General features: G+C 41.2%; 1 protein-coding gene across 5 annotated transcripts in view; it reads right to left on the reverse strand.

Moving 5' to 3' along the window:
• dachd (dachshund d) overlaps positions 1–16866 on the reverse strand; it is a 114937-nt gene that overhangs the window by 88375 nt on the left and 9696 nt on the right. For 4 of the 5 annotated variants that reach the window (XM_027290857.1, XM_027290856.1, XM_027290855.1 and 1 more), the window contains exon 4: positions 3779–4335. In XM_027290857.1, the coding sequence (XP_027146658.1) occupies positions 3779–4329 (551 nt within the window). In that variant the 5' untranslated portion in view covers positions 4330–4335. Of the gene's footprint in view, positions 1–3778; positions 4845–16866 lie in introns of those variants that run through there. The other variant, XM_019255781.2, reaches the window with a different exon arrangement.

Below are 16866 nucleotides of genomic sequence, written 5' to 3' on the forward strand. Positions count from 1 at the left end.
TCAAGAAAGTACTTGAATAGATTTTAAACAGCTTTGTATAGCATTCTCTCTCTCCCTCTCTTTCTCTCTCTAATCAGGCATCTGTCACTCTGTTTTTGAAGTTATTATCGCCCAAGCTCCCTCTTGGATGTGGTTGCTGGGTGACGGGGTATCTTAGCACCCACTCTGACTGGGAATGATTTGAATGGAATCCAGAAATCTCCCCTGAGTACCTGTAAACACATCCGTGCCTTGTAGAAAACAAATATATTATAAGAGAGCTCAGCAGAGGAGAGGAGGGAGAGAGACAAGCTGGCACCCTCGGTGGCAGCTCACACTGAGCGCTAAACAAAACAATTACCGTCATTTGCAAATATGTGTGTTTAGGCATAAACACTCTTGAAATGGGAACAAAAGAGGTGAGAGCTCTCGTAGCACTCTGTCATATCAGTATCAATTAAATATATCTGTTGAAAGGGAAATTTGCTTCGCTCTGACCTGTCACTCGGAACATTTCGGGGGTAAGATCTGTCTGACTGCAACGAGCCGGGGAAAATCTATTTAAGAAGGGCATGTAAGTGAAAAAACGCCGTCCCATTCCCAGTGGTGGGACATTGTCTGGGGCGTGTGGTTAACCTTCAAGGGGTAGACAATGATTGTCAATTAACTGCTGCATTTCTGCGCCCCAGCATCGGATAGCCTTGCCTTCCACAAAAGCAGACCAATGAGAGATATGCGATATCTCTACACCGCCCCCCCTGTGTTATAATAACCTTTCAGAGAGTTCAAGTGTCACAAAGCAATAAGAACCTTTTCCATCCCACCACGGGGAAAATGAAAAGGAAAACAAGTAGCTGGAGCAAAGGGAGAGGAGAGGAGGGGAGCTCTCTCCTGGAGGGTCTCCTGGAGGGGCCCAGAGTCATAATGTAAGGGAGATTACTGAACCTGGATCAGTCTGGGAAGCGAGTGTGAACACTGCTAATCTGGCACGAGAGTCCTTAAGAAAACGAAGGGTTCAAGAACGACTGGTGGCGTCTTTAAAGACGAGCAATAATTAATAAAAAATAACCGTGCTGTTGCTTGTTAGGCGGAGAGCATGCACAGATCAACCACTCGCCGTGGAAGTATGCGGAAGGAATTTTCCATGAGAAAATATTTCTAAAACGACATTTACCGTGTTCCAAAAAAAAAAAAAAAACAATTTGGTTCAGAGCTTTTGTTTGTGTCCACATCCAAACTAAAACAGCGGGATGCAGCGGTGCTCTGTGATGCTATTCACATTCACACTGTGTGTAAAATGAGAGTAGTGTTGTTTTAACACAATGGACTGTGGGAGGGGAAAAAAACAGCATGTGAAATAGTAAGACCCATTGTACAGGAGTATTATTCACTTCATTGTTAGCGCTCTTGCCACTGTATAAAAAAAAAAAAAAGAGAGTAGTGACATTGTGGTAATAGGGCTGAGATGAAAAGCTAAACTATCTCAGGCAGCAGGCTGTTGTTGTGTAACCCGAGCGAGTTAACCGGTGAACTCAAGACACTTTTTCACCGTGACAGTGAGTCGGCGCAAAAGAAACGAGAGAGAGAGAGAGAGCGAGGGGGGGGGGCTCTGCTTTTTCGCCTACAGGGCAACCTGTGTCCTGTTTACTCAGACTGATCATTTTGTCAGCAGCAATCCAATGACAGACGGTGTAAAGCACACATCCCTGCAAATAAAATCAACTCTTTTCTAAGTAACAGAAGCCTTTTATCCAAGCGGATGCCTCACTGTTCCATGATGTAATTCTCCAAATGGGGCAGGCAGGCGGGCAGGGCCGGGGTCTGAGTGATTGATTTCAGCCCAGCACCGGGAGTACCTGGCTGCTTTCAGAGACAATTACAGTCCTGTCCGTGTGCCCGTAATAGCCCAGCACTTTAGCGTCATTAAAGCGACGCGAGGCACTGCATTATCCTTTAACCCCATCGCTGGCCATCCCCCCATTGACAACCCAGAGAGTTCAACCACATACTTTGTCACCTGAAGCCCCACGCCAGGTTTGAGAGGAGGATCACCGCACGGTTTGCCTTTCTCTATAGAGAGAGAGAGAGAGAAGAGGAGGAGGGGGTGTTCTGCTCTCTTGATGCTTTATGTAAATGATGCTTAAGCACCAAAGTGCACAGGTGAGTTGTTGAGACGATAGCTACCGCGACGAGGCATATTCATAAGCAGCGAATATTGGAAGTAGACATGTGAGGCTGCTGACTGAGAAGAGGAACTGTGTTCATGGACAGACCAAAAAAAATAAAATAAAATAATGCACGCTACTGATAATTTACAATAAATTAACTACATGACAAAAAGCTGCAGGAATAATATAATATAAATATTTGCATTTTCCGATCTTCACTCTGCAGACGAAACAACGCTCAGAGGGTCAAAATGTGTTCAATCTCATCACACACGAGGATCTTAATGGTGCATAAAAATTGACTGTTTGCACAGCGACATCTGTATTTATCTGCGAGCTCTTTGTGTGTGTGTGTGTGTGTGTGTGTGTGTGTGTGTGTGTTTTTTAATGCTGCGTGCATCTAAAAAGTCAGAATCAAGTCGAATCTCACTCTGTGTGATTTTTAAAAAACCGAGATAACCGAAAATACCTCAAAGTGGTTATTGCTATTCCTCACTCGTGTGTGTGTGTGTGTGTGTGTGTGTGTGTGTGCCTTTCCTTTCCATCATATTTGCATTTGAGCTCATTTCATTGGGAGGGAGTCAGGAGATCAATATGGAATCAATCATAGTGACAGGTAAGATGGTAAATTTGACCAGGCTGAACCGTCCTGTGAGACTGAGCGATACATCAAAAGCAACAGGACAGCAAAAAAAATATATATATATATATTTTAAAAAAAAGGCTTTTAATCAAATATTGACTTAACAACTTAAATCATTCCGTATTTAAACATATGAAGCTCAAAATATTTGACTCTGTAACGTGGGGTTAATTTGCACGTGTGGCTGTTTACCTCGCTCACTTTATAGATTAATTTCCCTGTTTGATTAAGGCACATCCTCATGTGTGTGTGTGTGTGTGTGTGACAATTATCTCGAGCATTTACAGTGCAAAAAATAATAAATGCACACACACACTGTGCTGTAGTCAGCGTGTGCTGTAACCTCCTTAAGAAATGTCAAAACTGGAGAAAACAATTCATACGAAAAAATATTAGGTGTCATCTAATTATGATAATCTTGTTTATGTTCTGGAAAATCAGAGTTATCATAATTGGAAATTGTATCCTCCCTGTAGCAAGGGCACATAATAACAAGGCGTAACCTACTTCTGCTCAGGAGTCGTTTAAAAATAAAGTTGAGCTCAAAGTTTCTGGATTTTTTTGGTGGTTTACAGTAAAAAATGATGCTCTCTTGTTTCTGGCATTGTTTCTGCTCTGGCACCTCCACACCTCAAGTTTACTCAAACTCAGCCGAGGTGTAGCCAACATTATCGATTCATTTGTCCTGCAGCAGACAGCCCATCCATCATGGCACGCTGCTTTTTTTCTGCCCCTGCACGTGTTAAAAAACAAACTTTCACTCAACTTTTGTTCGCACTGATGTGGGGCCTCTTCTTCCTCCACTCACACACTCACACATGCGGTAACAAGCGGTCATGAAGTTGGACCCGATGCATCACGCTGCTGTTTTTATAGAAAGGGAAAAATGTCTCCCCCTTCCTTGCTCCCGCGCCTTTACGCACGGCTCTCCGTGAAGACATTTAACACAAAAAAAAACCCAAAAGAAATGCAGCTGCTGCGCACTAACCTCGCATTGGTGCAGTCGTTGTACAGAGTCTCGAAGTCTTTTCTGGAGATGAGTTTACAGCGGTTCACCCCGGGTTGGATGGCGCCGAGCCCTCTGAGGATGCGGACCTGCTCCACATTGCACACCACCGGCGTGATCTCCAGCCGCTTCAGCTTGGTGTAGACCGTGTGCAGTCCGCCGACCAGGTGCTTCAGGAACAGGTCGAAAGCCTGAGGAAGGCAGATGAGCTCGCAGCCCTCCACGGTGAAAGAAGCCACTTTGGCACCGCGCAGCTCGACCATCTTGCACTCGTTGTTTTGCGGTATGTTCTCAACAGGCGACGGGGTCGAGTACACGGGTTTGCCGGGGGGGAGACCCGCGTTCGGGATGCCCGGGCTGCCGGTGGCGAGGAGCTCTGATCTGAACAGGTTCTGTGCGGGTCCGGATGGGGGAGCCAGGGATGGAGACGGTGATGAAGTTGTCGACGGCGGGGACGTCGTCGCGCTGGGAGTCGAGATCGGAGGCGGCGGGACGAGAGGAGTTGGTGGGATCAGAGCAGCCGGTACGGCCATGGTCACCTACAGGAGGGGAAGAGAGGAGCCGAAGTTCAAAGTATAAAAACCCAGCCTGCCGAGACACCCCTGAATGAAAGAATCCACGAGAGTTTAGCTCCTCGGATAAGTTGGTGAAGTAAAAAGAGCTGCCGGGGAGAAAAAGGCGTGCTGACTCTTTTCTTTTTTCTTTTTTTTTTTGGTTGGAAAAGGGGGGCCGAGCGGCGGGACAATGATCAAAGATAGAGGAGGAATGACAGGAGGAAAATGAGCTGAAAAGTGCAGCTCCGCTCTGTGGATGAGTTGTTGTTGTCACACGGTGCAGAGAGGGAGGAGCTAGGGGACAGTGGGAGCCTTTGAAGAACACAGATAACTGCTGTTTAAGGCGAACACTCAAATGTTTTTCACGGTTATGTCCGATTATAATCATGCACACATTTGCATGTTTGGGTTTTTTTTCCTGTTATGCACTCACAGATTCAGTTACTGCTTGCAGGTTACACCTGTTATCCAACTACCTGCACCAAAACAAAAAGAAACATGTGATTTTTCTGTCCAATGTCTTTATTTGTGTGAGAAAGGAAAATATGTCTCATTTAATTAGTGATTATTGTTGTATTCACACAGCCAAAGTGGCGTTAGCTTTTAACAGCCTGACAAAACACAGGGAAATGTTTGTTTCATATGCAAACCAGAGCACTATACATGCAAATATTTATATTAAAATTAAAAGTCTGGAGTTTGTTTTCTGCTGTCTGTCTATGTAAGAATTGCACATGTCAAATGTTCTGTGCAGAAAAAAGGCACCACACTCCTGCTACATTTAAGATTTTGAAAGTTAAAAACTTGTCACACATCTTGCACGGTGCATGCATGTACGCTGCACGACCTGCACACAGACATGCCAGCTTGTTGAATGTTATATGCTGCATGCTGAACCAGGATTTATGCATGAACTCTCAAACTCTCTCTCAGACAGGACAGGAAAGAAGGATTAAGAGAGGGAGAGGGAGGAAATGTACAGCACTGTATCATGGAGTACAGTAAGCGTTCATATGGAGTTTATATGCATTTAACTATCATGGATTACAGTACTTTACTTAGTGGACTGTGTAAACCTGCAGCTGGATTATCCTAATTTGGATCATTCATTAATAACCTGTGCCCTAAACAAACTATATTATATGAGTCAAACACTTAGATTTTATGTATTATTTAAGGCAATAAGAAAAGCATACGTGGAGTTGATTTGCAGGAAGCTTGGTTGGAGTTTTGTGGGAACTAAAGTGACGTTTTGAAACAGTTTTGAGTCGGCACATCTGTAAAAAAGGTGGTTTTGTGGTTTCTTTTAGTTTTTCTTTTACGAGATTGTCTGCGCAGAGATGTATCCGAGTACATCACTGTAAATTCAAACAAGTTACTTCAAAATATATATTAAACCGATTACTTTAGGGGAAATTAAGTAATGGAACTTAACTGTGTAAAGTTGTGTGGATTTATTATGTTTTTTAGATTAACATGCTTTTTTTTTTGTTTTTAAAGGAGGCTGTACTGAAGTTGTGAGCACTTAATTAATTTGAGTAAAGCCAACTTCCATCCAGCTGCACATACGACACATCGAGAAGAGTGTTGCTGATCACAGTTCGTCTTAATATTCGGCGGGTTCCTGTTGTCCTGTTGTGTCACATCAGCTTAAAAATAAGCAGTATGCCATTTCAAAAATTATCATTCAGGGGAAAGAGGTAGCTCGTAGTGTAAAAATCAATAGCTGCTTAAAATTCATTGCCAGGCAATCCATTTGCCCTTTATGTTGCTAACCTTTCACTTAAATATGCACCATATTAAGATTTCATTATATACAATGAATGTCACAACAGTTTTCCCACTATTTCTCTTGTTTGCACGGGTTAACTGCAAATCATTGTGCTTGTAATGTCTGAAAAATGACTTTCATTAACATTATGCGTGAAAAAAAAATGAAAATATATGAGCCTGAGTAGCCTAATAGGTATTAAAAGGCACCACAGGATATGTATGATGTTGGAGATACAAAGCCCTTTCAACAGGCTGGGTGGGCTTGCATGTGTCTGACCCCAGTTATGAAAACACACGGCAAAAAATAAAGTCTGTGCACTGCCGCTGCTGTAGACTACACCACAATACTTTGTTGACATAATTCAACACATCATTAAGAAAACTCATGTCTGGGAAAACGTCTTCTGAAAGGAAACAGCTCACTGACAAAACAAGTAGTGTCACTTTCAAGTCGTCCTTGCAAACGTAGTTTGAAATTAGCAGCACGGATGAAGTTTCGCAGGGCGACTCGATCAACTAAAAGTAACACAAACAGTTAATGGAGTTGTGCTAAAGAAGTGCAGAGAAGTACAGTACATGTGGATGAGATTGTGGCAAACAAATGACTACGTCAAAATGTAATCACCCGGCATGATGTATGGCATCAGGAAAGTGTTTCAAAATGTATGGATGTGGGACAAGACTTGTGTATGATCAATGACACAGTATATTGTTTAATGTAATAATTTATTCAGCCCATAAAGCTTTGATAAAACAATGTTGAAAAGCAATTTAAATTGAATTCATTTAAATGTCAATTCTCATGGTTAGGATTTTTCTATAATTGGCTATTTAATTAAAATAATTTTCATAGTCATTAATACAGCCGGCAACTTGTAGCGCACTGACGTGTTTTAATTACATGGTATTAACAAAATTGATATGCTTTAGAAAGCATGGTGAATAAGAAATAATTAGACCAATCATACATCATCCTCTTATGGACATTAAGTGTATCACAATATAATTGATGGACTTAAAAAACAAGAGAGATAAATAACTTTAATTGAACAGAGTTGGGTGTACAGAGCTTGGAACAAAGAATCATACTCACGATGTATTATATTTCAGAGGCAATTCATTATCTGTAACATCACTTAGCTCTCTGGGCCCAGCACTCTCCCCCTAACCTATGATTACATGACATTTGAAAGCAGTGATACTATGTAGTCCTTTTTAAAAATGTCCTTTTACCTCATCTGCATAAATCTTCAAACTACTTTTCCGCATGGCGGTAGAAGGAGATAGAGATGGAGAGAGAGAGGGGGGCGTCTTCAGACATAAGAATCATTTAGATGCTCGGAATAAAGCGCTTATTGATCATGAATATTTGTTTCTCCAAGGTTACACTGCCTTGACCCCCATCTATTCTTAGACACCGGCCAACACAAACACACCACTTGGGGTGAAGGGGAGATGTCAGAGAGCGAGAGAGAGTGTGATAATGTTCTATCAATGTAAGATTTCTCTCATAACGTTCATGTGTTGAGTGTTTAATGAACAGTTTTTGTGTTTTTATGATAGAAATCACACAGTGATCAGCAGAAAACTGATCAATTAACAATTAAAGGTCGAGTGTGTTATATTTACAGAATATGGCACAAATAAATATATAATCTGCATAATCACCTGAAAAGATGTGTCCTTGTTTCTACAGTAGCCCACAGCGGACAAACTAAACACCACATAATAAGGCCTTTCGTGTTTTTTTGTCAGTTTCAATCCGCGACTACAACACATGCTCAGCCATAAGTCTTATACAAAAACTTCAAACGTTCGTTGATTCCAGCTTCTGCTTTCAGAGAATTTGCAGTTTTTTTTCTGCTTTACATCTTTTTTAAATTGACTTTGAGTTTTGAACACCACAAGGCATCTGTGAACACCACCCCCGGCAATTTCCTGACATTATATCAACCAAATAAGTCACTGACAAGATAATCAGCAGATTAATCAATCATACAAATCATTGGTTGCAGCCCTTGCTGCTCCACAGTTGTTGCTCGTACGCCAACTACTTTCGCCCACTGACTTAAAACTTGACCACTGTCAATGTCAATGGCCTCTCTCTGTTTCTTGCACCACAGTTATATTGGAAGCTGCGTGGCATCAAATGAAGTGCTGTAGGATGCGGTCGAGTTAAAGTGAGGTCACCTTATGTGTAAAATAAAACACGTGTTGACCAAAGAGAAGCATAGAGAAAAGGTTTGAGACATCAGAAAGGAAGACGGACGCCACATGTGACAAGAAAAATTCTGGTCAGCTTCATCTCGACTTATGTACACAAACAGAAGAGGGCTGGCATTACAGAATTATTTAGCACCAACAGCTATTTGCACACACACAGTAGGGTTAACCTGGACAGACGTGCGCTGTAAATCTAGGTGATATACGATCTTTCACCCCCCTCGATTCAACTGTTACAGGCAGGACTCGGATTGAACTGAGCTAATAGAACTGCTCCTCCACACAAAGCATGTAACAGCTTTCTGGTAATGTAACTGCTCAAAAGAGGAGCAAATGGAGCTCGCTTCATTTTCAAAAAGAGCCAAGCCTCGCCGATAGTCCCACAATTAGAGCAGTCACGGCCCACATCCTACAGCACTTCATTTGATGCCACGCAGCTTCCAATATAACCAGGGTGCAAGAAACAGAGAGATTTGTGGATATCTAAATTGCTAAAGCAGAAACCTGTATAAACAGCGGTAATTACCGGGCCATTGACAGTCTCTCAGTGTTGTGCTCATTCTGCCACAGCCGCAGTGATTAAAATGAATCCTCATCGACTTCTCCATTAAAGCGCTGGCAGGAGCGATCCCGTGACCTTTCCCCATTGATTGAACATAACAATCACAATTCAATTGTAATGCAAAGAGAACATTTGTTATAATGTACACGAGATGCATGAGCCATTTCCTGGGAGCGGGGAAGGGTAATCAATGGAGTGACTCTTGGCGTGATGCAAGGAGAATGAGGCTGTGTTTGCGGGCCCTAATTCATACAGCCTGCAGTGTATGATGGAAGGCAATGATATGCATGTAAACACTCTGATTTCTCTCTGCTCATCATTCAATAGGATAACAACAAATCCTGATTTCTATATCCATACAGACTAACTGGCAACGATGGACATGCGCGCGCATCTAAGATCAAAGTTTGATTCATATATCATGTCATGTGTCGAATCTAAATCATCTTTCAGAGGACGAGAGGGGAGACTTGAACATATACAGTACTGGATACATCTACAATGCAGCTATGTACTGTATGTTCTGGTGATAGTCAGGCAAGGACAAGCTTGTAAAAGCGTAATTACTAATGATTAGCCTAAACTCGAGCGAGCAAGACCGCAACTCGCACAATCCGCGTGGCACGGAGAAGAAAAAGCGCGATTAGGCGTAACAAGCCAATCCCTCTTTAAAAGCTACACTCCATCGTGTCTTTCAAAAAGTGTCTTATGAGGAGTGTATGCGAATGATGTCCTTAAGGGATTTCTTTTTAGAATCAAGAGATTATAGTTTACACGGACATTAAACAGATTAAACCAGCCAGCTCTCTAAAGGCAGTTTATCTAATGGAGAAAATGTGGTATGCTAATTGAGAAATTCCGATGGTAAAATTATATTTAAACCCCGCTCTGTCTCTCTCTCTCTCTCTCTCTCTCTCTCTCTCTCTCTGCTGGAGGATTTCAGCTTGGCTTGATGAAATCAAATGGCTAATCACAGCCATAAGCTGCGAGACGTTGGGCTGAGTGAAACAGTGTTTGCCATGCTAAAAGGTAATTGTCTCAGGAAAACTTCATCGATGACAGATTCAATTCCATTTAGTAAATGTTTAATAAATGCTGTACAAACAGGCAGGCCTATCTCGCTGTGCTTAGAAAACAAAGGGAAACTTTAATTGCTTTAATCATCCGTAGCTTTGACGTTGTTATTGGCCTTAAAAATAGCAGTTAACAGAAACTGTCCTGCAGAGGAAATTGAACCACATTTGGAGTATGATCCGTAATTAAGATAGGGGGCATCCCGAGCAGCTCGGTCCAGGGAAACTGTTGTGACTAGGAAAAACATTCCAAGTCATACAAAGCTATTCAATTAACAGAAGGACCCAAGGAAAACAACCTCCCTATTATGTATCACTTACTTTAATCAGATTGAAAGGGATTGTATCCCTTTTTGAAAATCCCTTAACACAAACACGTTAATTAACAGATAGGAGGGTGGAAAGATGTATTTTTCATTAGTGGGTGAAATAATGTTCCCCTTTAACATCAAGGAAAATCAACTGCTTACCGCAGTTAAACCAGTCAGCGGTGTAAATTCCCTGCCAGCATTTTTATTTAAAACCTCATTAATGTGTTTCAACCCGGCATAGCTGTACCTTTAATCTGCACTAAAAGGAAATAATGCGTTTCCTGCTTTATTTACCAGCCTTACTTAACAAGTGTTCCTGTACAATTAGAATTGTTAATAGATCTGGAAACAAAAGGACTTTGAAGGTGGGAAAGTGCTGACATTATTTCACAGGGGAAAAACACTCTTGAGAAAAAAGATCTGCTGTAAATGTAGTTTCCTGGAACACAGGCGCACTGCAATGTTGGTCTCTCTCATTAGAAATGCCATGCACAGGACATAAATCAAGGCCCGTAAAACATTTCATTGCCACACCACACTAAATTACACACTTGCTGGTTTGCCACACTGATTGTGTTTAAACATTGTAATTTTACTTTATTCCCATTAAATCTATGCAGAGTTTTACAATCCATAAACAGAGTATCTGTAATAAAAGTTAATAAATGTCAGAATTTGCATTTGGAAGGGGGGAAGAAAAAAAAAAAACACCCTGCTACATTTTTGCAAATATCAATCTATGAACCTTTCAACATTTCGTCAAACAAAATGCTAATTGTACCTTTAGGAATTTAGGAGACAAGTGACAAGAAATGAGATGCAATGTCCTTTAGAATCTGGAAATCAGCTCAGCTGGAATACATTAAGTGAGAGGCCAAAGGAAAGTGGAGGAGGACTGTTTTTGTAGAGAACAAAAGACAATGACAGGATATATATTCATGTAATAAGTTGTAATCCTACACAGTTTTCTTTGCTCGGCTCCGATTTCATTGCACTTAAGTAGTATACACGCCAGTTTAGCCATTTGACCCTCGGCTGTCTGCCTGTCGACGACTGTTTCTTAATATTCAATGATATCGATGTGAGATAAGATAAAAAATAACAATAAAATATTCATATTACAGTGATTCCAACTGGAACTAACATATTAATAGTGTCAGGTTGACCTTTGGTTGACTGTATTTTCATAACAAATCATCTATTATCTTAATTATCAGTGATAAACTGCTAAATGACTGAATATCATGATGAATTAGTGCAACCAATCTTGTGCTATGAAATAAGGAAGTTCAAGAGTTGATTTCAATGAAGGGTTTTCACACGGATACCGGCACCAGTGTTTGGTTTCAGAATCACTTTAATTGGCCAGGTATGTGCACACACACAAGGAATCTGACTCTGGTTACATATATTTATATGTATATATACATAAATATGGGACGTGATGGTCATAAACTGAGGAAAAAGTCTGATTTCAACATTAAACGCTAAAGTTGTATAAGATCACATGATGATTTTATGTGTGTTAGTAAACTGAGAACATCTCTCATGCTCACGTTACATGACATTTATAATCGTTTCAGCTCTCCTTTGCTACCGTTGGTTTACGTCACACTGAAAGTCCAACTCTTAACTCACCACTGCTTCATTGATGGTAAGAGACAGAAACACTGGGTGTAGCTGAGCCTCTACAGTTAGAAAACGGAGGTTAATAGTGGAAATCGGTCGATCTAACTGTGAGGAACTAATTGATTGATTATTTCTTTGCACGTGAGGCAACATGAGGCTGTAGCTACAATCTTAATAACATTGTTCTAAGACTGTTCTTGTTGGTATTGAATGTGGATCATGTCTAACCAATACTCAGTCCAGTATCAGCACTGATACCAGACCAGTACGTTGTGCGAGATAAGGCGAAGCATCAACAGGCTTTTAACAGTGGAAGGAATCAGTGATGTGTAAACATTATCAGCGTGCCACATTGGTCATGTTTAGTTATCATGATCACCATATGATACAGATATTATGGTGCATGATATGATACTAAAGTTTTATATTACGAGTTCATACGAGGAGTCATTCCTCATTTTAGTATCCGAGCTGTAATACATCAAAAAGTCTAGGCAGGGCAGCACCATGTGCTATAATACCTCGCAGTTTGCAGTAGGTCACTATGCTCTGCTGACTTAATAAACTATGCATCCAACAACAATGATTATTCATGTCATTCTTCAAAGGTCCTTGAGAGGATCTCAGTGCAGCAGCAATTCAACCTTTCGTATTAATTCAAGCTTGGCTAAGATTGTACCATCTGGGCCCTTGTACTTCATGATTAATGCCGAACACTTGATTCATATGTGCAATTGGAGTTTAATAAACACGGATTTCAGAGTTAAATGGCACATACAAATGCTCGGGATGAAGTCATTCATACTATCTAATTTGTGTTCTCGGTAATAAAGCCAACTCATAATCATCTCCCAGATACACAAACACGGGGATTTTGTGATTAACATGACGTGTTTCTTCCAGAGAGGAAATAATCCTACAACTCTAAGACGCCTTCAGACATATGTACACGAGATTCTTTATTTGGCCCAAATCAACTTAAAGCTGCTACAGCATGATTAACACTGACACAAGAAATAATTACTGTTCATTATTGTACAGATTAAACGTCAACAAACCTCCCTCTGTAAAAACAATATTGTTTGTAGCAGACATTATGACTTTGCAAACAAAATGAACTTTTAATTTATTTCTTCCTCACATTCTCTGTTTCAATGTCACAGCACTCGCTGCAGACTTTATAAAGGAAAGCACTGGGGCTGCTGATAGTATCCCATAGTATCTGGCACAAAGGCACCACACAACAGTGACCTCTACAGGAACCCGGCACACATCAACTTGCCAACCTAGTTCATGCTTAGTGCAAAAACTGGTACATGCCTGTGCATGTACATGGCGGATGCTTTCATGTCGCGGACCCCCAAACTGGATGCATTAAGCCTTTAATTTGGCAGATTTTGTTCTACAAAATAAAGCTCTGTGTTTCTGAGTCAGTGCAAAAATTATTCTCAGAGATGCTCTGACTGTACGTAGTGTATGATATGATTACGAAAGATTCCTCATTCACCATGGGACGCCTTTGGATCCGGCTCAACGAGGAGTTTTAAATTTTACTGATGGTTACACAATTTGGAGAAAGTTTGCATGTAAACATTTCACTATTAAATACTGCACTGTTGTGCTCGTTTTACTAGAAGAAGATGCCACTTCAAACAGGTGAGGCTGTTGCATATCAACAAGTAATGCCCCCTCATGCACACACACACACACATACCCCCAACCCCTCTTGCTTTTAGTTGGAGACAAAGAACAGTGCAGAGCAGTGTCTTTTTAGTGGGGTAGAGGAGGAATGGGAGGTTGCCAAGCCAGGCAGACCACAGCCAAGTGCAGGATCACGGAGGAGGAATGAATGATGCTTAGATAAGGGACAAAGTAAAGAGGGCAGACCAAACAGGAAAACTAAGAAAGGAGAATGTGCGGGGCGTTGCCTGCCTGAGCAGGAAAATGTGCTGATACGAATATGTTCTTTTTTTTTTTTTTTTGCTTGAGTAATGTCACGCTGTATGTTTTTTTATTGAAGAAGTAATCACAGAAAAGCACTCCCAGTTCAGTTTATGCATACAAAGAGTTCATCTGCAAAAACAGATTAAATAAAAAAAAAAACATACACAAGTTTGATTGATATTCCCTGGAGTGATATAGGTAAATAAATAATCTGTTTTTGCAAATGAGCCCTTTCATACACAATTAAGGGCATAAGTAGAACTATCCATGGACAATACAAACCTTTTTTTCAAGGCTATCATTGAAATGTTGGATGGTTTTCTAACCCTAACCCTTGGAAGGTTTCAGATCAGGTCTGTTGGTTTTACAGCTAACACTAAACAGTCTTGTATCAGGAAATCCGAGATCCAGAACGCTACCAGAATCTAATCCTTCGCTTCTTGGCACCTGTCCACCAAATGTTGCCCCAAATCTGTTGAGGTTTTTTTTTTTTTTTGGAGATATCCAGCAGAAACCAGGCGGAAACATGTAAATTCTTTAGTGGAAGCAATAAAACTGTGCAACACTTTCACTGTAATGTATTGTATCTGTAACAGATCTGTGAAGTGGTAATGGATACTTTCATTAAAAATAAATCACTACCACTGAAGAGCAACACATTTGACACGTGTAAGTGCGATGCCTGGAAGTAAAGTATGCGATTCTTGAGCTTAATGTACTCGTGGCACAATTGCAGACCTTAAAATGCAAAAATTAGTAATCGAGAATAGGGCCACCGTTAGAAGAAGAAAAAAGAAAAAGCGTAGGGTAATCTGCCTCCTTTCCCACACAGGGGACCAGGAGAACACAGGCTATGTTGTACCCCCCTTTCCTTTTTACCCGAGTTCTCCTTTATGTATTCAAATTCACTTCAGCAGCATAAAATTCTCCCGAGAGACAACATTGTCCTCTTGCTTGTCCCTTGGGCTTCCCATCTCTCAGTAACATCTCTTCACTCCACACAATTTAGCCCTACACCTAGCAGACAGACTTTTTTTCCTTCTTCTTCTCCACAGTACCCTCTTTTTAAATAGTTCAATGCAATTTAATGAAAATTAATTAAAAGGCTTTTAAAAGCCGCAGCTGAATGCACAGAAACGTTTAAAGCCTTTGTGCAGATTACTCCAGTTTTTCAGTTTTTTAGTAGGACAGTCTGAAACAAAACGCACTGAATAGCCTTTCACTGGTTCTCCTCCCGTGAATAATAATCTCTGTTGTGTTATTATGTGTGAAAATAAAAGGGTACACACATTTTTACCTCACACTGTCTCCAGCTGCATTCAGGCAACTTCGAATAGCAAATTTTACACTGATGGCTGAGTCGCAATCGCAGTTACAAATGTACGAGCACTATACTTTCATAATAACGCGGTCCAAATGCTTCAAAAGGCGCGTAGGTCTGCTCTAGTGAACTTGAATATGTGGTCTTTGGTGCATAAAGTAAGCATAAGGCCAACACTATAGCAATGAGGCTTTACTGAATGAAATGGAAAGGCCTAAGGCGTCAGAGTTAATACATTAACACAGTGAAGGACTAACAGACAAAAACACAAAGAAGTGGAACAGAACAAATGACACAGAACAGGACTGAAATAATAATTATGCCGGCTTATATTTGGAAGTGTTTCCCGTCGGAGAAGTTCTGGTCTGAAGGTGTGGATCTGTCGTGTATAAGGTACAAATAGATGAATATAAAACGGCGGCGCGGACTTGTCTCTCACCACATAAAAATCATCACATAAACCACTTTTGTGGGAGCGATTCCAAAGTATCACAATATTATCATATCTATTCACTGCTAGCATGATGCAAATAGGCTCAATGCCGTGCTTGCCTCTACAAAACTCTCCCACCGGGTTCTAATAAAACACTACAATTTCCCTCTCTCTCTCGCTCTCTCTCTCTTTCTCCCTCAGAAACGTAGCAGTCTGCAGCCCTGTGATCTGCGACAGACAAAATGAGACGCAGCAGCTACAACAGAACTGAGACACAGTCGGTATTCCCTGCGCTCCTTGAATAGATAATGCTTTTCCTTCACATTCCTTTATTCTTTCAAAAAGAATGCATCAGAGGCCAAATATTAATTCTTCTCGTCATATGGAGGAGCTACGCAAGTGGCATACTAGGATGGCTTCTTGAATGATTAAGGGGAACACATAAAGGGTTTCTCGTGGCGCTTTGAACTTTCTGCAGAGTTCTGAGAACTCTCCACTTATTCCCCACTCTGCAGGAGACTTGATGTTAAAAGACAACATTAATGAAAGCTCTGTAACAGGTAGAGACAGAAGGATTAATGCAATCTAAACACAGCAAGCCGCTCACCACTGGCTCTGGCTAGCAGGTGAATGGGGAACCGCTTTCCCTCACGTTTCCTCTGTCCTCCCACCATGAATCTCCTTTAAAGAAATGCCAATACATCTGATTGCCTAATTCTCTATTCCCTCCCTCCGCTCCCTCCCTGTGCCCATGAAGATGCATGTGTGTGTATGTGTGTGTGGAGGGGGGGGGGATCACTTCAAGGAATGACATTGACTGGGGATGTGCTGACTTGCACCACTGTTTGTCTTTTGATGTGAGAGATCAAATCAATGTACACGGCGTTCTCCGAGCAATGTGCAGGCAGATTAGCATTAGCCCCGAAGGTGCCTGCTTGCCCTCAATCATTAGCGTTTACGTCTGACTCTCCAAATAATCAGGATTTACTCACACACACACACACACACACACAAACACAGCCTAACATTTAAGATGGAGGGTAATGTAAGGCTGTCATAATGAGACTAACACCTACATAAGCCATAGACACAGCCTGACACTGACATTTGTTATTGGTGTGAGCTGCGTTATTTGTCACTGGTCCGGTGTGCGGTGGTGCCTTCACATGGAAAATACCACGATGAGATCTCCTGAGTGCTTAAGTCAGATGGATTGAATGCTCTTGAACACTGATAAAGGTTGATTT

This window comes from Larimichthys crocea, chromosome XVIII (assembly GCF_000972845.2).
Source record: "Larimichthys crocea isolate SSNF chromosome XVIII, L_crocea_2.0, whole genome shotgun sequence".
In the NCBI taxonomy this organism is placed as follows: Eukaryota; Metazoa; Chordata; class Actinopteri; family Sciaenidae; genus Larimichthys; species Larimichthys crocea.